Source organism: Mus musculus, chromosome 1, assembly GCF_000001635.26.
Source record: "Mus musculus strain C57BL/6J chromosome 1, GRCm38.p6 C57BL/6J".
NCBI lineage: Eukaryota > Metazoa > Chordata > Mammalia > Rodentia > Muridae > Mus > Mus musculus.
In genome coordinates this window covers 85534180-85556466 of record NC_000067.6, presented here as the reverse complement: position 1 = coordinate 85556466, position 22287 = coordinate 85534180, and the positions used below count along the sequence as shown (strand labels likewise).

Genomic DNA, 22287 nt, shown 5'->3' with positions numbered 1-22287 from the left:
ACTGTACTACAGAGCAATTGTGATCAAAACTGCATGGTACTGGTATAGTGACAGACAAGTAGACCAATGGAACAGAATTGAAGACCCAGAGATGAATCCACACACCTATGGTGACTTGATCTTTGACAGGGGAGCTAAAACCATCCAGTGGAAAAAAGACAGCATTTTCAACAAATGGTGCTGGCACAACTGGCGGTTATCATGTAGAAGAATGCGAATTGATCCATTTCTATCTCCTTGTACTAAGGTCAAATCTAAGTGGATTAAGGAACTCCACATAAAACCAGAGACACTGAAACTTATAGAGGAGAAAGTAGGGAAAAGCCTCAAAGATATGGGTACAGGGGAAAAATTCCTGAATAGAACAGCAATGGCTTGTGCTGTAAGATCAAGAATCGATAAATGGGACCTCATAAAATTGCAAAGATTCTGCAAAGCAAAAGACACCGTCAATAAGACAAAAAGGCCACCAACAGATTGGGAAAGGATCTTTACCTATCCCAAATCGGATAGGGGACTAATATCCAATATATATAAGAACTCAAGAAGGTGGACTCCAGAAAATCAAATAACCCCATTAAAAAATGGGGCTCAGAGTCCACAGTGCAATCTTTTTTTACCTTCAGTTTTTCTCAGAAGGTGTCTAACTGTGACTGGTAGCCAGTATAACTGCAGATCTCAGCTGGTAAACTAAGTGCTTTTATATTTGAAGTTGACTTCAGAAAGCCAATAAGCAGTCCTCAGAGCATGGAGATATGCTCAGGTGACTGTAGAATGACACTGGGTTATAGAATATAGAATTAAGGAACCTTGTATTGTCTTCTGTTAAAGTGTCCCAGAGTTTGAAACTCCTAACAAGTTCCATTTTATCCTGTATCAGTAGAAGCTGCATCTCCATTTGTTAGCACACATGCTACCTGTTGAGGACTTCCTAGCATTAAGCTCCACGCCAGTTCTATGCATAACCATTCGCCAGATACTGCTGCTGTGGTTTCTTACAGGAGCCTTTCTGCCCTGTGCCGCGATGCATGATCATCTTGCTGCTTGACAGGTCCTTTGTGAGGAATTGGAACTGTGTGTGTTAATAGCACCTGTGTATGACAAGATGTAAAATACAGATGAGAGAGATGCAAATGAATGGTGTTCCTGTCTTAGAATATCTAAAGCTTCCATGGTTTGTATGTTTTACCTGCCTCTTTAAACTGCACAGAATAAATGAAAATGAAAACAAAAAAAAAAAATGGGGCTCAGAGCTGAACAAAGAATTCTCACCTGAGGAATACCGAATGGCAGGGAAGCACCTGAAAAAATGTTCAACATCCTTAATCATCACGGAAATGCAAATCAAAACAACACTGAGATTCCACTTCACTCCAGTCAGAATGGCTAAGATCAAAAGCTCAGGTGACAGCAGATGCTGGCGAGGATGTGGAGAAAGGGTAACACTCCTCCATTGTTGGTGGGATTGCAAGCTTGTACAACCACTCTGGAAATCAGTCTGGCGGTTCCTCAGAAAATTGGACATAGTACTACCGGAGGATCCCACAATACCTCTCCTGGGCGTATATCCAGAAGATGTCCCAACCGGTAAGAAGAACACATGCTCCACTATGTTCATAGCAGCCTTGTTTATAATAGCCAGAAGCTGGAAAGAACCCAGATGCCCCTCAACAGAGGAATGGATACAGAAAATGTGGTACATTTACACAATGGAATACTTCTCAGCTATTAAAAAATGAATTTATGAAATTCCTAGGCAAATGGATGGACCTGGAGGGTATCATCCTGAGTGAAGTAACCCAATCACAAAGGAACTCGCACAATATGTACTCACTGATAAGTGGATATTAGCCCAGAAACTTAGGATACCGAAGATATAAGATACAACTTGCTAAACGCATGAAATTCACGAAGAAGGAAGACCAATGTGTGGACACTTTACCCTTTCTTAGAAATGGGAACAAAACACCTGTGGAAGGAGTTACAGAGACAAAATTTGGAGCTGTGATGAAAGGATGGACCATCTAGTGATTGCCATATGCGGGGATCCATCCCATAATCAGCTTCCAAATGCTGACACCATTGCATACACTAGCAAGATTTTGCTGAAAGTACCCAGATATAGCTCTCTCTTGTGAGACTATGCCGGGGCCTAGCAAACACAGAAGTGGATGATCACAGTCAGCTATTCGATGGGTCACACGGCCCCCAATTGAGGAGCTAGAGAATTTACCCAAGGAGCTAAAGGGAACTGCAACCCTATAGGTGGAACAACAATATGAACTAACCAGTACCCGGGAGCTCTTGTCTTTAGCTGCATATGTATCAAAAGATGGCCTAGTTGGCCATCACTGCAAAGAGAGGCCCATTGGACTTGCAAACTTTATATGCCCCAGTACAGGGGAACACCAGGGCCAAAAAGGGGGAGTGGGTGGGTAGGGGATTGGGGGGGTGGGTATGGGGGACCTTTGGGATAGCATTGAAAATGTAAACGAGGAAAATACTTAATTAAAAAAAAATGACCACAAAAAAAAAAAAGAACTCTGGGAGAGAATCAGGGAGGACTCACTAGGGTGACACAAGAAGAAGCAGGCTGAGACTAAGAAAGAGGGGTAACTAACAAACTATGTGGCAGAACTTAGAGTAGAATAAATAAGTTATGAGCCACCTGGGAACATGCCTAGGTATAAGGCCTAGGCATTTATAATAAATATAAGTCTCCATGTCATTATTTGGGAGTTGATGGTTGCAAAGAAAATCCATAAACAATTTTTAATTATGTTTAAAATAATTATAAATGTGTGTAAATGGATATGTGCACCTGTGAGTGTATGGTGTCCAGGGGATGGCATTGGGTCCTCTAGAGCTGCCTAATGTGAATGTTGGGAGTTGAACCCTTGGTTCCTCTGCAAGAGTGATTTGTATGTACTCTTAAACTGCTGAGCCATTTCTCCAGCCCTGAAGGATTCTTTATTCTCTAGGTGTTTACTATATCAATGCAAAGAGCCTGGCTTTGTGGTGCAAGAGTTTGCAGAAAGACGCCTCTTTCCAGTCTGTGGTTCTCTAAAGTCTACGGGACTCTGAGTTAAATACTGCTGAGTACTGCTAAGCACTGCTGAGTACTGCTAAGCATTGCTGAGTACTGCTAAGCACTGCTAAGTGCTACTAAGCACTGCTGCCTTAGGCAAAGGAAATAAGACCTAGAGCCTGCCCTTAAAGACATGATGAAGCTTTGTTTCTTAGGATTGGGGTTGCAGGAAGAGGCAAAAATAGTGTAAATACCTAGAGAAGAGACAAGCAACTGAGGACTGGGGCTGTAGTTCAGAATACCTGCTTAGCATGTACAAGTGCTCTATCTCTCAATCTGAGAGAAGATGGAGGAGGAAGGAGGGGAACTTGGAACCATTGAAGAGTGTAGGCAGTACACAGACACTCTAGCATCTGATAGGAAGGATGGTCCAAGGACCATAGAATATGGTCAGAGTGATGGACAAGAAAGAGGATCTCCTCCATATCCCAGTGTCCAGACCCAAAGCAAAGTGGAATGTCAAGATCTGGCTTTCTCAAGTAATTGGTTTGGCTCTTAAAAATGAAAAAGTTGATCTGGCAAGATAGCTCAGCAGGTATAGTATTTGCCTTAAAAGCCTGATGACCACGTAAAGAAAGCTACATAAAAGGAAGACAGAACCAAGTCCTAAAAGTTGTCCTCTGGTCTACACACACACACACACACACACACACACACACAAATAATTTTCTTTTTTGGTTTGGTTTGGTTTGGTTTTGGTTTTGGGTTTTGGGGTTTTTGGGGTTTTGTTTTTTTGTTTTTCTCTTTATAGCCCTGGCTGGCCTCGAACTCAGAAATCTGCCTGCCTCTGCCTCCCGAGTGCTGGGATTAAAGGCGTGCACCATCACGCCTGGCTAAACTTCTTAAATCTTAATTGATCACAGAGTACACTGTAGCTATCTTCAGACACACTAGAAGAGGGCATCACACCCCATTACAGATGGTTGTGAGGCATGATGTGGTTGCTGGGATTTGAACTCAGGACCTTTGGAAGAGCAGTCTGTGCTCTTAGCCACTGAGCCCACAAATAATTCTTGAAGTGGAAACTTCTGGTTTCTTTGGAAAGTCAGTTGTGTCAGATGGTGTTTTGCTGGGGCACACACATGAACGAGTATTTTCTTGAAGTGGACACAGGTGGAAGGATGTTTTGCTAAAGCAAGCATGTGAAAGGATGCAGGATGAATGATGTTAAGAAGGACCCAACAGACAATAGATGATGCTGGTTGGTATTGGTACGCCTTAACATTGTTTATTGGTCATTGTTTGTAGGGACTCCATAGAGATAGACGCATCAAAGGTGGTGTGCCTGATGCTTTTTGCCACTTCTGCAGACTCGAGCCAATTGGCAGAATGATGGCAGTTGATACAGACGCACGTGCTGAGGCAAGACACGTGGTGAGGTAAGACCCATGGAGGACACGTGATGTTTGGAGGGAGTATAAATAGGACTCAACAGACTGTGAGGGGGGCTTGCTTGCATAGCTAGCTCTGCAAAGAAGGCTTCTTGGTCGCCAGTCTTCAGTGATCATTGTTTCTTTGAGAGAGGCAAGGCAAAGAACTTCTCCTGATGTCCCTGGTAGTCCTGGTTCCTCCTGCTGATTCATGCTGATTCATCTAAGACCTGGATGTCTCTGCTAGGTCATTCCACTGCTGATTCATGTTTGCTATCCCAACACTACCGATTGATAGTTCGTGAAGTGTTTGCAAATGGATCAAGCTGCAACTGATGATTCCTGTAAATGAACTGCTGCTCTCCTGATAACACAAATGGGATTTGCTCCAAAGAACAGTTTTTAAACAGGTCCACTGCCCCCATATCCTAACAACTCTTCTTTTCTCCTACCTCTGGTGGGTGGTGGGATAGAAGGAAGGTTAAAGCATTTAAGAACCCATATTAAAAGTAAGATTTGAAAAATCTAAAACTATAAATTCTTTTTAATTTTTTAAGATAACTGATTACTCTGTGCCAAAAAAATATGCAAAAAAAAGTTATGAGAATTGCAAGATTTAAAGCCTCCCAGGCTCGTGTAAGTCTTCTCTCAACCCCAGTTTTTCTCATTTGTAAATCAAGAACAATTACAAAATTGTTGTGAGGATATGATGTAGTGTAAATGGCTTGCATAGTGTGGGGAATGTAATGCCTGCCATTGCTGATATCATTATATTAATCATATATCCTCGCGGAATCATTATTACATAGTAAATAAAACTATGTGTAGTAAGAGTGGCCCATGGGTTGGCTCCTTCCAACCCATGTGTGAGGTAACTTCCCACACTGCCAAATAAGTAACACTAAGAACTACATTTCCCAGATGCCTTTGCTTTCAGGGTCTCATTGGACAGTTAGGTTCCACCAATTACAGGCTTCTTTATGACACACAGAAGATGGAAGGAGGCAGAAGACATTGTGTTGCTGTTTCTCCTAACAAACAAAGTTGTCAAGATGTGAGTGTCCAATGCCTATAGCTACTCAGCCCACGCAACCTCCACAGTCCATGGTTGCTGGGTCTGTCTTTCACACTAATCAATGGGGTCCCTGACTTCTGTTTCCTCTAGCCTTTCCAGTGACTTCATAACCACGTGATTCCTGTTCTTTGTGCTATGGCTACAGTAGATCAGGCCATCAGAAATGCTCATCTGGGTTTAGAGTTAAAAGCACTAGCTCGTCTTAGTGAGGTACAGCAGAGAAGTCTGCAGTGCTTTCAAAACCAAATCAAGGCAACAGTTTACACAGATCAAGTCCCCAGCCCTAGCTAGCACACCCATTAAGTCTGGAGTTATTCCAAAGAGCTGAATTTTTGTTTAAGCCAGCCCCTTCTTTTTTAAGGCAGCAGCTTCTTCCGACAGCACAGCCAAGGGTACAGTTTGCTCTGCAGATCTCTGTTGTGGAGCCCATAGACCAAAGGGTTGAAACACTGTGCAAAAGCAAAGATACCAAAAAGGGCCAGATTTAGAGCAAAGAAAAACACCCCACACCGCTTTCCCAAACCTATGATTATCAGGGTAGGTATCACATGTAAGCTTATCTGCAGTAGATGAACAAGGACAGTTCTCTGGGCCTTGATGTTTGACTTGTTAAAATGGCCAGCCCGCTTCCCTTCTTGGTATATCAGATAGTAACTCACAAGAATGACGGATAAAAGAAAGGCAAGGGAAAACATGCCAATGACTCTGGCAGGCATACCATTCAAAATCACAGGACAGAGCGGGGCAGACTGGAAAACAGAGGCTGGAGTAGGGCTAGTACCCTCTATGAGGAATAAGCCAACATTCTTGAGTATAACCATGGTCCAAGTCCCAGCTAGAATCCTGTACTTAGCAGAATCCACAAAGGATGGAGAGTTCAATGGATAACAAATAGCGAGGTAAGTATTGAGAGCCATCAAGGTCAGAGTAAGGAGGATCCCTTCTCCCACACTTAGCTGCGCCCCAAATACCAGCCAACACAGCAGGAGGGGGCTGTTGGCCAGTAAGGCCCGCATTCCTTGGAAGACGACCCCCAGGCCACAGTAGGAGGAGATACAAAGCAGGTGATGGCAGAGGAGGACCAGCCGCACCTCTTTCCTCAGCTGCAGACTCTGTGACACTATTGCGATAATGACAACGGTGAGAGATGTGGTGATTGAGAAAGCCACCACGTACACAGAGGCCTTCACGGTTGCCTCTAGTCTCAGCCAGTCAGATACGTTGCAATGCTCAGAAGACGAGTTCATGGTCTTCAGGGCTGGCTTGGCTCCTGAAAGAGAGAAAGACCAAAATGGGTGACTCTGCCTGAAGCTCCTTGTGCACCTTCTGGCTCTGATCTGTGTTCAGGCGCAAGGACTAGACAGTGTTCTGCAAGAGATGATGACTTTACATAGCATCATGCAGGTCTTTCTTTAATTAGGGAAGGGGCATCTAGGTAAGTCACAAAAAGGAAGGCTGGAAGATGTATCAGCCTGAGCAATCAAATGGCTCAAGTTTGGGCCAAGATCTAACACAGAGAGCTAATGGCCGTGTGTCCTTTTCCATCAGGAACATAGTCAAATGACTTTGTGTTAGGCATGTGTTAAGATAGGACATACAAAGTTCCGAGGTAGCAGTTAAGGTCAGGGCTGGGGAAGGTAAGCAACTTATTAGGCCAGGGCCATCACTCATCTGTAGGTCCCTAAGACATGAGGAGGCTCACTGTGGTGGACTGCAGTAACAGGTGACACTTCCTGGGTAATTTCTGGGAAGCAAACTATCCTCATAGTATTTCTCTCAGTTCCCTGGTAGGTGTTTCATGTCTCATAACGTGGTTTTACTATGCATCTTTTCCAGATGAGAAAACGAGGCTTAGGAACGCTACAGGCTTCAGAGGCCCATGTGCTCTCAGCTTAATCCCCAGGATCGCCCTACTGGGAGATGGTGAAACCTGTGAGATAGAGGCCTGGGGCTGCAGGTGGAGCTCGGTTAACAGAGTGCTCACCTAGCACATACAAAGTCCTAGGTTTGATCCCAACACGGCACACGCACCGGGGCTCACCATAGCTGGGGATACCCCATTCTCTGGGTTTGATCCTACTTGCCACCCTTCATTTTACCTAGAATCCCAGAGAGTCCCCCAAATTTCCTCCATCCCTACTCAGCAGACCTCTCTGTCCCTGCCTGGGGGTATCCCATGATGGACACACACCTGCTCCATTCCCTGTGAGCCAAGCAGTCAGTCATGATCAGGGCTCTAGTCAAGTGTGTTCCAAGACTCCAAGCCCAGTCACTGTACACTCCATAGAATGAAATTCTAAAGAGCGGTTCTTCCACGCCCTGCCCAAATGAAGGCAGTTGCAGCTGCTGTCAGGACTGAGCTGCCCATCTCCCCACCCCTAATCCAAAATAGCTTCTGGGAAATTGTTGGTGAGACCAAGTGGTGGCAGGTTTCTTCACTTGTCTGATACGTTTAGTGCATGAATCAACACGACGAACTGTTTTGTCATTGTTCCCAACCGGCCTTTACTGAGCACAGACACAAACAATGCCTAATCCTGCACAGTGCAGGGGACAGATGGTAAAACAGTCACCGGGCCAACAGAAACTTATTGTTCAATGGCTGATGCAGATTTCAGTTTAATCAAATAATGAGGCACCAAAGACACCGTGCGTAGCTTTATTTATTTACTCAATCAGAAAGATAATCAGGTGCAGCGTGGGAAATCAAAGCAAGCTGCCCTGATTGGCTGCAGTCAGAGAACGCTTCTGGACTTGAAGGGGGGGCTTGAATGGAGCCTCTCAAGATGTCGCGAGTGACGCAGGGTAGGAGGGTGGGCAAACCAGGGAAAACAATGTGGTTCCAAGCAACATGGGAACATGGGAACGGCTGTGTGGACCCCACCGCCCGAGCAACTACTTAGCACACTTCAGGCGATTGGAGTTTGAAATCTGTAGCAGAAAGGAAGGAAGGCTTTATTGCTCTTCATATGAGACCGGGGGGGGGGGGGGTTCGGCTTCATCTTTTAACCTACTTAGAGCAGGTCTTAGGGCTTTGTCCTTTTTCTGAAAATTTAAAATAAGGAACACCTGCTGTCTTCCAGCCCAAAGCTTCAGTTTTGAAAAAAGCCTTTGGAGCTAAAAGATGAACGAATTTTTATAGCTACAAATCCCTGACTAAATCAGAACCAGTCACTCTTCTGCAAAAAAACCCACTGAACATCTGGCCACAGATGTCTGTCTGTCCAGACTATAATAAAGAACTGAAAGGGGGGCTGGTGAGATGGCTCAGTGGGTAAGAGCACTTACTGCTCTTCTGAAGGTCCTGAGTTCAAACCCCAGCAAGCACATGGTGGCTCACAACCACCTGTAATGAGATCTGGTGCCCTCTTCTGAAGACAGCTACAGTGTACTTACATATAGTAATAAATAAATCTTTGGGCTGAACCGGAGCAATTGGGGCCAACTGGAGTGAGCAGAGGACCTAAATTCAATTCCCAACAACCACATGAAGGTCCACAACCATATGAACAGCTACAGTGTACTCATATACATAAAATAAATAAATAAATCTTTTTTAAAAAAGAAGAAGAACTAAAAGACTGAGTGTGTAGTTCAGTTAGTAGAGCTGAGTCTGCCGGGTAGGCACAAAATCCTGGGCTCCATCCCTGTGCTATATAAAACCCATTTGACATGTAATTGTAACCCCAGCACCTAGGAGATAAGAGGCAGGAAGTTCTTATGTTCAAGGTTGTCCTCAGCTATACAGTAAGTTGGAAGCCAACCTGGGTTACATAAAATTCTGCCTCAAAAAAAAAAAAAAAAAAAAAAAAGAAAAAGAAAAAGAAAAGAAAACAAGTAAATACAGCTGCAAATGGCCCCTATGTCAGCAGCATACGGCAGAGATGCCTGAGCCCCTGTGTTTATTGCACCATGACTTGAAGCAGCTAAGTTAAGACATTGGATGGAGAGGAGTATGGATTCCCTCTAAGGAGCTTCCTAGGGATGTGACTCAGAGCACCTGTCCTGGGACAGAGCAACCAGCACCCTCAACCTTAGGTGCCCATCACCTAAGGAATGGATAAAGAGATGCATAGATGACACAGGTCCTTCCTTCACAGACAGCAGCCACTGCCTTCTTCTTCTCATAGGCCCTGGACATTGAGCTGAGAGGATTCCCCAATTCTCTGACCTCTGAGCAGACAGCTAGTCCCCACCTCAGCCATGCATGACAGTGCACACCTGTAACTCAAGCCATGCATGACATCACACCTGCAACCTCAGCCATGTATGACAGTGCACACCTGTAACTCAAGCCATGCATGACAGTGCACACCTGTAGCTTCAGCCCTGGGAGGTAGGGGAAGGGAAGAGTGGGCAGATGCAGGTGAGTTCTAGGCTAGCTTGATTTTCACCTTGAGAGTTCCAGGCCAGCATGGGCTACATAGTGAGGTTCTATCTCAAAGCAAATAGAAAATTAATTAATTAATTAATTAATTAATTAATTAATTAATTTCAATTTCCACAACTATACAGTCTTCCAGGGAAGGGGTTGGAGAGAAGAGGGAAAGCATCAATGTAGTGGGTGCCTCTCAACTCAAGTGCTTTGAAACCTCAGCAGAGGGACCTAATCTTCTAAGAGAGTCAGAAGAGAATTCCTGCTGGGAAGGCAGCACGAGCTTGGGTGGTACAGTGCTTGCCTACCGTGTGCAAAATTGTGGGGTCAATAACTGGCAGCATATAAAAACAGACAGGGTATGACAAGTCTGTAATCTCAGCAGGCTGATGATTGGGGGTTCAAGGTCATCCTCAGCTGCACGATAAGTTCAAGGCCAACCTGGGCTACCTGAACCCCTGTCTCAAATAAATAAAATGAAACAACAAAAAAAGAGATGTAGGATGGCTCAGTAGGTGGAGGCACTGGCTGCCATGCCTGACAGCCAGGCCCACTCGGTAAAAGGAAAGGACTGATTCACAAACACTATAGCACAGATAGATAAATATAAGAATTATTTTCTTAAAAATTTTAAAGAAATCCCAAGAATGTGACCCTAGGAAACTATAAGGATTTATTTATCCAGCTAGCTAACCTTCTGTTTATCAAGTATATGAATACTTTTGACTAATTTTTTTTTATTTTGATTTGGCTTGGTTCAGTTTGTCAAGACAGGGTTTCTCTGTCTAGCCCTGGCTGTCCTGGACCTCACGTGGTAGACCAGGCTGGCCTCGAACTCAGAGACCTGCATGTCTCTGCCTCTGCCAAGTGCTGGGATTAAAAATGTATACTACCAGTGCCCGGCACTTTTGACTATTTTGGATGCTACAAATACAATATCTAACGAGGCTGGCAAGGTCTTTGCTCTGGTGGGATTTCCACTTGGGGGTGGTGGATACGTTAACAGGAAACATAAAATGATCCTTTGTCTTTTGCCTTATTTCCTCCCCAACATGGATTTCCCCCTGACACCAGTGTGCCTTAACTGTTCAGCTCAGAGTATTCCAATCCTTTTGGTAAGTATGACTTTCAAAATGACAGTAAAATGTCAGTTCATCTCAGCGAGATGACTGCAAAAGGGTCTGGTCAGCTCTGAACATCTTAGAGCTGAGACTCAGAAATCAGACTAAGACATCCAGCACAGGTCAGACAGGAGACACCTTACCTTGCCAACAGAGATCCTTTCTGATCCAACCACCAGTGAGTGAGTGTGTTTTCTAGGAAGAGGTATTGGAAATGGTAGCAAGTCCTAGGAAGAGCCCCTGATGGCCAGTGCCTCACAGCTGGAACCAAGTTCCCTGAGCCATCAAACTCAGGAGCTACTTCCACGGGTCTGCAGCCAGTGTCACACAGAGGCATCTGAGAAAGCAAAGAACACTCAGCACCTTCTGCCCAAAGAAGTGGAGGACCAAGCCGCTCCTTCACTTCTGCATTCGTGTCCCTCTGATGATGCACATGGTCTCAGTCTCCTTTCCAGGCTCCCGACACACTCTGTGGTCTATAAAGAGGACTAAGACAGGTATCTCTGGAGAAAGCAGAAATGACTTCCCCACACTAGTACAGGGGAAATATAACAGAGATGATGTAACAGGGGCACAAGAGAGGCAGTTCTGAGCTTCTGTAAAGCTTGGCCAGTACTTCCCGTTTGCCACTACCTCTACTTGAAACCCACAAGCATTTGTTACCAGCTTTCACTCAGAGGCATAGCCTTTCTCTTTGAAGTTGTTCAAGTAACAGGCTATTGTCCAAAAAGAAAATGTAAAATACAGATGATAAGTATTTTTTAAAGAAAAGAATTTCTGGCCGGGCGGTGGTGGTGCACGCCTTTAATCCCAGCACTTGGGGGGCAGAGGCAGGTGGATTTCTGAGTTTGAGGCCAGCCTGGTCTACAAAGTGAGTTCCAGGACAGCCAGGGCTACACAGAGAAACCCTGTCTCGAAAAAAAAAAAAAAGAAAAAAAAAAGGATTTCCCCTTAGAGTCCCCATTTGTCAATGAGCACTGAGGACAAGTGAGATAACATCCTGTGGTACTTGCTCTCTCTCTCTCTCTCTCTCTCTCTCTCTCTCTCTCTCTCTCTCTCTCAGATAAGCAAGTAAGAGTCTCAGCATCCTTTGCATCCTACCTTATCAGGAATCTTGCTATAATTTTCCCATCACCATCTCCAGTAAAGGATACAGTAAAGAAATGTTGTTTGTTTGGGGGACCAGAATGCACTAGACCTAAGCCAATCTATAAATGATGTTAAAACACACATGATTAACCAGCTACAGTCATGTATATCGATAATCCTAGGAGGCTGAGCAAGAATGTAAGGAATCATGGAACTGGCCTGGTCTAGTCGGCTTGAGGTACAAGTGTCATAAGTTGTTCAGGTTAAAGTCTGTACCTCCTGGGGCACTGTGTGGCTTTCAGTTCCTGAAACAGGGGCATTTCCTCAAACAGTGATGTATTCAGGCCACCTCGGTTTCTCTATTGTGTTGGTTTGATCAGGTGGTATGACTAATAGGTTTGAATGCTTGGCCCATAGGAAGTGACATTACTAGGAGGTGTGGCCTGGTTGGAGTATGTGTGGCCTCGTTGGAGGAAGTATGTCACTGTTGGGGGGGGTGGTCTTTGAGGTCTCCCATACTCTAGCTATGCCCAGTGTGGCACAAAGACTCTCCTGCAGATTAAGATATAGAACTCTCAGCTCTATCTCCAGCACCATGTCTGCCTGCACATTGCTGTTTCCTGACATGATGAAAATGGACTGAGCCTCTGAAACTGTGAGCCAGCCCCCAATGACTTGCCATAGTCATGGTGTCTCTTCACAGCAACACAACCCAAACTAAGATATTTGTGTTCCTTAGAAGTCAATGAAGCATATAGACCAATTGGCAGGGCAATTGGTCGCAGACACTAATCTCTTGTGCCCTGTATAGTTTGAAAATGTTATTGTTTCTTAGCAACTACCTTTGTATTCTGCCTCTCAGCTGCCATTATATTTTGTTTCTGATAACAGTATAAAGAGTCTGATTACTTGTAATAAACTTGTCACAGCCTCGGTCTTGCTGTGACTCCCCCAACCTGTGCCTAGTCAAGATTCATTTCTCACTGGCCATATCAGGCAACCTTGGCCTGGTAAGTAAGCACTGGTGCTCATACAAGAGGATCTTAAATTCAAGGTCAGCCTGATCTAAGCTGTACGGTGTGATTCTGACTCAAATAAGAAAGAGGAAGAGCCGGTGGCGGTGGCACAGGCCTTTAATCCCAGTACTCGGGAGGCAAAAGCCAGCCTGGTGGTCTACAGAGAGAGAGAGAGTTCCAGGACAGTCAGGATTACACAAAGAAAATCCTGTCTCAACACACACACACACATACACAAGGAAAAAGGAAGAAGGAAGGAGAGGCTGGAGAGGGGAGGGACCTGACTCTAAGAATTAGCTTTCATAATGACTGGGTTTGATCCCAAATTCAGTAAAACAAGCAAGCACATGACCAAGGTGGTCATATCAGAGGACTTGCTGGATGAGGACAGCCATCCCTCTAGGTCTGGAAAAGACTGTCCTCAACACTATTGGTCAGCATCTTGCCACCACTGAGGAACTAGCTTTAGGCAGTAAGGGAGAGAGGAAGAGAAGAAGAGAGGGAAGGAAGGAGGGAGGGAGAGAGAGAGAGAGAGAGAGAGAGAGAGAGAGAGAGAGAGAGAGAGAGACAGAGAGAGAGAGAAAGAGAGAGAGAGAGAGGTTGAGAGAGAGAGAGAGAAGATGGAATTAAGACCTTAAGAAACATTTTTAAAGGGGCTGGAGAGATGTCTCCAAGGTCAGCCTGATCTAAGCTGTACGGTGTGATTCTGACTCAAATAAGAAAGAGGAAGAGCTGGTGGCGGTGGCACAGGCCTTTAATCCCAGTACTCGGGAGGCAAAAGCCAGCCTGGTGGTCTACAGAGAGGAGAGAGAGAGAGAGAGAGAGAGAGAGAGAGAGAGAGAGAGAGAGAGAGATAGAGAGGTTGAGAGAGAGAGAGAGAGAGAGAAGATGGAATTAAGACCTTAAGAAACTTTCTCAAGGGGGCTGGAGAGTTGTCTCCATTGATAAGAACACTGGCTGCTGTTCTACAGGATTCAGGTTTGATTTCCAACGCCTACATGACAGCACGTCTGTTATTCCAGTTCCAGGGCATTCAGCCCCGTCTTCTCCAGTACTGCACATTCAAGAAGCACATACATATATGCAGACAAAACACTCATACACATAAAATAAAAATAAATAAATCTAAAACAAGGGGAAGGGGGTATTTTCTCCAGCTAGGCACAGTGGCACATATCAGAGCATCTCAAGAAGCTGAAGCAGCAGAATCATCCGCTCGAAGCAAGTGTAAGCCAATAAGAAGACTCTGTCTCAGAAGAAACTGAAACGAAGAGAGACAAAAACAACTTCTGGGGCTGAAAAGATGGCTCAGCAATTAAAAGCCCATTCTGCTCACTCAGAGGCCCTCTGTGAGCTGTCTCCAGATGGTTAGCAAGCACAGCTAACATTTGGCACGCACACACACACATGCAAGCCTGTATACACACATGTGAACCTTCACACATACTGGGCGGGCTAAAGTTATGTTTTAAGTTTACATTACTGTGGTTAAAAGATCTATAAAACAGAAATGCCTCTAACCTGTTAGCACCACTTGCCCGGGGACAGATAACTCCCTGGAATGCTGGGAGCCATTGTTCGTGTGAGGTAACAAGCCGCATGTTTTCACTTCTGTAAACAAGGTTGGTTGCACAAACTGCACAGGCTGTGCTTGATCACACATAGGCAGGAAATATGTCGGAACATATGCCTGCCCCCTACTGGATGAAGGCAGAAAGTATGGACCCTTGTGGGCTGTGCCTTTATAAGCACCTAACTAATGTAATTCTTGGCCATTCTGTGGGAATCCTGAGTATGGACCTGGCCACTATCCTTCTTCCTAGTCAATATTTAATAACGCTTGCATCGAATTTGGCTAAAAAATGGTGGTAGTCATTTTAGTCTCATTCTGTGGGATTAACAGTATAAGCTATGGCACAAAGAGACTACCAAACTATAATGCTTATGTGGGTGTGGGGATCAAACTGCCAAGGTCTCCTCAGGGGAGGTGGTGGGTGGGAGTAGGCAGAAAGAAGAGCAAATGAGAGAAAAGCAAGCAGATTTTACATGGCTGTCAGGAGGGTGGGGATCTGAGTGGATGCAAGCTGTCCAGACTGACTGAGAACTCGGTGCCCTGACCTAAGGTAGCTGAGCTTTGAGGGAAGGAGGATTAGGGATGCTTCCTGGCAAACAGAAACCCACTTTAGGAAACTTGCTTTTCTGATAAACAGAAACCAGCCTTTAGGATTATGTACCAATCAAAATCCTTCTGTTTACCTGGCTGAAGTCTTTCTATTTCCCACCAACACTGCCGTGTGGGGCTGGGAGAAGAGCTTTGGAACTAACAGTGTAATTGGCTGATACAAATCAGATTCCATGGGGGTTTTGTGGGGTAGGTATGTTGAGGGGTTAAGATAGAAAAAGAACAATAAGTTGGGTAAGTAGGGAGGCCGGGAAGGAGTTGGGAAATGGGAAAGAATATGATCAAAATAGTATGAAAACATCTTTAAAAAGAAAGAAAGCAGGGAGGGGAGGGAGGGAGGGAGGAGAAAGGAGAGAGAAGATAGGCTGATCGGGAGGTAAAGGCACTGGCTGCCAAGCCTGAAGACCTGAGTGCCACATGATAGGAGAGAACCAAGTGTTGGAAGTTATCCTCTGACCTCCACATGGATACAGTGACACATGTGTGAACATGAGTTTGGCATACATGCACACACACACACATCAGCAAATAATGCAATCTTATAAAGAAAAGAAGATAAAGAGGAAGGGAGGGAGGGAGGGAGGGAGGGAGGCAGGCAGAGAGGGAGGGAGGGAGGGAAGAGAGAGGGGTTGGGAAGCAGGGACTGAGCTCCAGAGCTCTTGGAAACTAAACCCCTCCAGCCTCATTGGCTAGAATGAGCACAGCCTTTTTCTGAGCCAGCCATGGCAGGAGATAAAGGAGCTAGCACATTTGACTTAAACCAAAGTGTCAACTATGAGGGGGAAGAAAAAAAAAACCCTAGGAACTAAGCCAAACAATTGTGTGGGTTTAGTCTTCTACACTGACTTCACAACTGTTACCAGGTTTATAATTATTGATCTACTGATTGCTTTCAAACCAACTACTGAAAGACTGTGAAAAGCCCTGGTAAGCATAGATAGATAGATAGATAGATAGATAGATAGATAGATAGATAGATAGATAGATAGAAAGAGAGAGAAAGAGAGAGATGTATATATACACGTATATATAACCCTGATAACTTTGCCTTCACTATGTATGTGACGAAGAGAGTTGATCTATTTTTAGACTTTAAATAAAGAAGTCCAAGATCATTTTTTTAAAAAATTGGAAGCGAGAAATGCTAGGCTCCTGCACAGCTGCAGATCAAACATCAGGAGCTTGCTGCTCACTTTGTCTTGGTGGCAATGAATCAACCTTCAGAAAGGCTGTTGGTCAGCCAGGCAGTCACAGGAAGCTGAGACAGGAGTGGCACGAATTTAAGGCTAGGCTCAGCTATATAGTAACAAGCTAAGTTGGGTTACAGAGTAAGATTCTGTCAATAATAATAATTATTATAATCATAAATGACATGAAGTTCAAGATGAAAAACTGGAATAATGAGAAGTGTGTTTTGAGTTTTAAGTGGATCACCTGAGCATGTGGCTTACGCCTTTAAGTCCCAGCACTCAGAAGGCAGAGGCAGGCAGATCTGGAGCTGGAGGCTAGCCTGGTCTATACAATGAGTTCCAGGATAGCCAAAGTCGCATAGAGAAACCCTGTCTCAAAAAAGGGGGGAGGGGGAGTCAGAAGACATCCCTCACCTCCCTAGCTGGGGAGACAAGAGCACTCTCACCATGTAAGAATGCCCACTGAGAGACACAACAGTGCTACCCTACTGACAATCAGCACTTCTAATCCTACCCTCTTCTACATAGCCTGATGATGGTATGCCTCCTATTGTCCTGAGAGCCTAAATGCCCAGCGGCAGAGCTCTGGAGGGTGTCAGCCATTAGTCATAAGTTTTCATATGATTCATGACACAGTAGTCTTGTTAACTGTTATATCCTCAATTGCTCTGCATGATATATGGCACATGATAAAAGCTTAATATACATTTGTTGACAACAAAAAGGACTGTGCTCTCAAGGAGCGATATAAAACCCAATTACCACATTCAAAGCTTCTACGAATGAGATTCAAATCGGGGTACTTCTCCATGTTGACCTCATTGAACAATTCGCACAGTACCGTCATGTCAAATTTCTTCTCCAGTTCCTCCAGGGCTCTGTAGATCACTTTGTCCACAGGGACCAGCGATCTACAGGAATCTAGCAAATCCTTAAATAAAAATATTGAATAGAGAAAATTTCAGTGCAGGCTTCCATGTCACAGAAGAGCCCTAGAAAAATAATTATAGTTAGGGTACCTCAATCCCCTCCAAACATATCTTCTAAGGGGAAGCTTTATATTTGCATGACTACTTCATGAAACAAGTAAATATTGTCTCTTTGAAAGTAATCACTGGTGACTTTGGGATACCATACTCATTTATATTACATGTAAGAAGGGCCAACTTTGAAAGGGAAATATGGGCTAAAGGTCAACTATGGGGCTATCTCTCAGTGGGTGGAGGCACTTGCCATTAATCCTGGTAGTCTGAGTTCCATCCCTGGGACTCAGATCATCATCTGAATCTGAAGAAGAAACCAACTAGCCACATTTGGTCTCTTACTTCTCCATATGCACAGCACCTGACTCATACAAATATGCCCACACAATACAAAGATACACACACAGCTCATAAGTAGATAAACAATATATTTAATTGTTTTTAGATGTGTAGAGGGGCTGAAGAGATGGCTCGGTGGGGTGAGAGTGCTTGCTACTCTGGCAGAGGACCCAAGTTCAGTTCCCAGCAGCAACGCAAGAGCTCACGAACATCTGTAACTCCAGTTCCATGTGATGATTCAGTGTTCCTTTCTGGCCTCCATGGGCACCAGACACACAAGTGCTATGCACACAGTGATGCAGGCAGAATAGGTGAACACAAAAGAATAAAAATAAATATGTTCTTTTTAAAGATTTATGTATTTATTCCATGTATGTGAGCACACTGTAGCTGTACAGGTGGCTGTGAGTCTTCATGTGGTTGTTGCGAATTGAATTTAGGACTTCTACTCGCTACGGTTGGCCCCACTCACTCCAGTCAACCCTGCTCAGTCCCTGCTCGATCTGGCCCAAAGATTTATTTATTATTATAAATAGGTATACTGTAGCTGTCTTCAGACGCTCCAGAAGAGGGTGTCAGATCTCATTATGGGTGGTTGTGAGCCACAGTGTGGTTGCTGGGATTTGAACTCAGGACCTTTGGAAGAACAGTCAGTGCTCTTACCCGCTGAGCCATCTCGCCAGCCCACTTTTTTTTTTTTAAAGGAAGGTAAACTGATGTATATCTCATAGCAAGACTACTTTTGAAATAGACTTGGCAGTCTATTTTGTTGTTGTTGTTGTTGTTTGTTTGTTCTTTGGTTTTCGAGACAAGGTTTCTCTGTATAGCCCTGGCTGTCCTGGAACTCACTTTGTAGACCAGGCTGGTCTCGAACTCAGAAATCCGCCTGCCTCTGCCTCCTGAGGGCTGGGATTAAAGGCGAGCACCACCATGCCCGGCTGGCAGTCTATTTTATTAACAGGACACATTCTGGCCTCCTGGTTAACCCTGATTTATCATGAAGGAAATAAGAGGTCCATTCCCTCTAATTTCGAACCCTACTGGAGAGTGGCATATTCATAAGGCAATAGAAACACTAGAGGGGCTAAAGAGATGACTTAGTGATTAAGAGCAGTGGCTGCTCTTCCAGAGGTCCTGAGTTCGATTCCCAGTACCCATATGGTGGTTCATAACCATTTGTATAACTATAGTTCCAGAGGATCTGGTGCATTCTCTTTTGATTGCCAAAGGCACCAGGGGCACAAGTGGTACACAGATATACATGCAGACAAAACACTTACACCTGTAAAATAAAAACAGTGTTTTTAAAATTTTTGTCTGAATTAAACACTCTGTACGTCTTATTGTTCTCAAAGCTAGGTTTTTAAAATAAACATTTACTAAACTAAAATGTACTAACTGAAATCTCATGAAGTCAGTTTGATAAAATAATTGGACAGTTCATTAAAATCACCTTTGATTTTTAGTTTATTTCTTTAGTTTAGATTGATTTAGTTTTAATTGCATATATTACATGGTATGAAATGCATGAGACATTGCTCATCCATGGAGAACCCCTATTCTGACCTAGCTCATCTTCAGCAATATTCACTGATGGCAGAAGTTGACATGGAACGCCATTCCCTCAGATAGAAGCAGTACCATCTCCTGAGGCCTTGGCTTCTCATCTCCCTTAATCCCTAGAGAGAACACTTCCAGAAATATCTTCATGATAAGTATCAGTTATAGGAAACCCAGATTTTAATTTTAATTCATAGTTGATGAATTTATTATTGTAACTGATACCTCTACAAAATGCTATGAAAATCCATGAGCTTTCTTGGTCAAAATTTAGTCCTGGGGCTGGAGAGATGGCTAAGTGTTTCAGAGCATGTGTAGCTCTTGCAGAGGACCTGGATTCCATTCCTAGCACCCACATCAGGTGGCTCACAACTACCTGTAACTCCAGTTCCAGGGAATCTGGAGCCCTTTTCAGGGCTCTGTGGGTATCAGCTCCTATGTAAACATGCACACATGCACACATGCACACACACACACACACAGGAACACATAAACACACACATGCATGTAAGAAACGAAATCTTTTTTAAAAATTAAGTCCAACCTTTAAAACGGTGTCCGTCATCTGATTTGAAGTTTGAATTGGGATATCAAAGTGTAACTTAATTTGGAGCTTGTTTACCAGGTTATGATGAAGTAAATTTACTTACTTCATACATTTTACCAGTGATGAATTCACGGTCTCAGAGGCTCTCAAGAAAAGGAAATGTACTTCTTATCGCATTAGAAATGGCCACTTTCTGTGTCTTGAAGTGCTTTAACATACATTCAATGAGATTCATCTCTGTGTTCTCCTGTTCAGTGGACATCCTAGAGGAGAAAATACCATGGGAAAATGGTTGTCAGTACAATAGATGATTGTGGAAACTATAAGGTTTTATATATGAAAGAAAGACTTCAAAGAACAAACATACATAAGATAAATGTCTTGAGTTAACCCCAATGCATCAACAGCTGAACTGGAAGCTATGGGTTCAATCGAGGGAGACCCTGCCTCAATGTACAAGATGGAGACCGATGGAAGAGGAAGCTCTGCATGGACCTCTGACTTCCTCACACATGTGTACACACATATATGTGCATCTGCACAGACATGAGCTCTCACACATGTGAATGTTTGTATATACATGCATATATACTGCAGACCACAGACATACAAAAAATAAAGTTAAACACAAAGCTAATTATGATTTTAAAATTCTACTACTTGTTGTTCTCATATAGAATTAGTGAAAAGTAATATTCCCCCCGAAATATATGGAAATATTTCTGGAGGCATTGTTGATAGCTGAAAAATAGAAGCCATTGAAATGGCCTTTAATTGGTGAGTAGAAAAATAATAGTAGACAATTTATGCAATGAAATATTATGGAATAAAAAGGGACAAAATGCTAATACATTCTACAATGTGGATGAATTTCAAAAACATTTATTCCTTAATGAAAGAAAACAAACACAGAAGGCTAAATAATGTATAATTCCATTTGCAAGAAACGCCAATAAATGAAATCTATGCAGAAAGATGTATTAGTGGTTGCTTGACTTAGGGGAACAAGAATGGACTGCACATAGCTGCAAGGGATTCTTTTAGGGATGGGGGAAGTCTACATCCTAAACTAATACTGTGGTGCTGGGTGTACAGCTCTGTAAAAAGTCATTGCATTTATATTTAAATACATAAAATGAAAGTGGACAATCAAAAGGCTGCACAGAGTGAGAAAGGCTGCACTGTTTTCTCTGGTGTACAAGCAAAAGAGGAAATATGACTAACGAACACACAGTATGTCCTGTTTAGTTTGGATTATTAAATTGCGTTTGTTTGGTTTTTGTCAACTTGACACAAGCTAAAGTTCTTTGAAAAGAGGAACTTCAATTGAAAAAGAATACCTCCATAACGGTTGCCTGTTAGGCATGTCTGTGTGGCATTTTCTTGATTGATGATTGATGTGAGTGGGCACAGCTAACTGTAGGCACCACCACCTCAGGACAGGTTGTTCTGGGATATGTAAGAAAGCAAGTTGACCAAACCAGTAAGCTATGCCACGGTGTCTGCTTCAATTCCTGCCTCCAGGATTCTGCTTGAGTTCCTGCCCTGACTTCCATGATGGACTATGATGTGGAACTATAAGCCAGTTAAACCCTTTCCTTCCCAAATTGTATTTAGTCAGAGTGTTGTATCACTGCCACAGAAACCATGCTAAGAGACTACCTGAGTGATGTTTCCACAGTCTGACTAGGAATGCCAGGAAGTGACAGACAGCATTAAGTAGAACAAAACAACAACAACAACAACAACAACAACAACAACAACAAATCTTGTTGATGTCAGGATGTCTATGACTAAGTCCCCAATACAGAATGACCAACCAGCAACTACCACCCACCCACAATCAAATACAACAACTGGAAGATGAAACTAACCTTACCCACAGGCCACCAAAGCCATGTGTGAAGGGCAAGAGAAGCATTGGCTTTGGCTGCATTGTCCCTCCTCAGTCTCCTCCTTAGCCTTACCAAGATTGTGACCCTGGACCTAAGGTCTCTCTATACTGGGAACCAGTATAGAAACATACATAGAGCTCCCCAGAACTCTGTCCCAGTGGATGTCTCCATCTGTCTTGCTCAATGAACACTGAATGGCTCAATAGACCACTGGAAAACAACAAACAGAGCAGAATGATAAGATGGGGGGGTAGTTTTGCAGCTGTGTCTCCACTATCAGTGGCACTCTTGGTGGGAGAGCCCAGTCAGCTGTTCTGCTCTGCCAAGGCAGCCCATCTGTCCAAGGATCACACTTACCATTCCTGCCTAGCCAGCAGGTCAGTCTGGACACACTGTCTGTCTGCCTGTCTACTCCCCAAGACAGTGTGTTGTCTCTATCTCATAGCAGAGTGTTATT

The 22287-nt window shown here is 43.8% G+C and overlaps 1 protein-coding gene across 6 annotated transcripts in view; it reads right to left on the bottom strand.

The window, feature by feature from the left end:
• Positions 1 to 785: 785 nt before the first annotated feature.
• Positions 786 to 22287, bottom strand: part of Gm7592 (predicted gene 7592) — a 228850-nt gene continuing 207348 nt past the window's right edge. The window contains exons 1-5 of one of the 6 annotated variants that reach the window (XM_006529978.4): positions 21810 to 21944; positions 20039 to 20198; positions 17269 to 17437; positions 6625 to 6803; positions 786 to 1091 (exon numbers count right to left, since the gene is read on the bottom strand). In XM_006529978.4, coding sequence (XP_006530041.1) covers positions 996 to 1091; positions 6625 to 6803; positions 17269 to 17437; positions 20039 to 20047 — 453 coding nt within the window. In that variant the 5' untranslated portion in view covers positions 20048 to 20198; positions 21810 to 21944 and the 3' untranslated portion in view covers positions 786 to 995. Of the gene's footprint in view, positions 1092 to 4279; positions 6804 to 11172; positions 11367 to 11392; positions 11653 to 17268; positions 17438 to 20038; positions 20199 to 21809; positions 21945 to 22287 lie in introns of those variants that run through there. The other 5 variants (XM_006529979.3, XM_030245079.1, XM_011248115.2 and 2 more) reach the window with 5 other exon arrangements.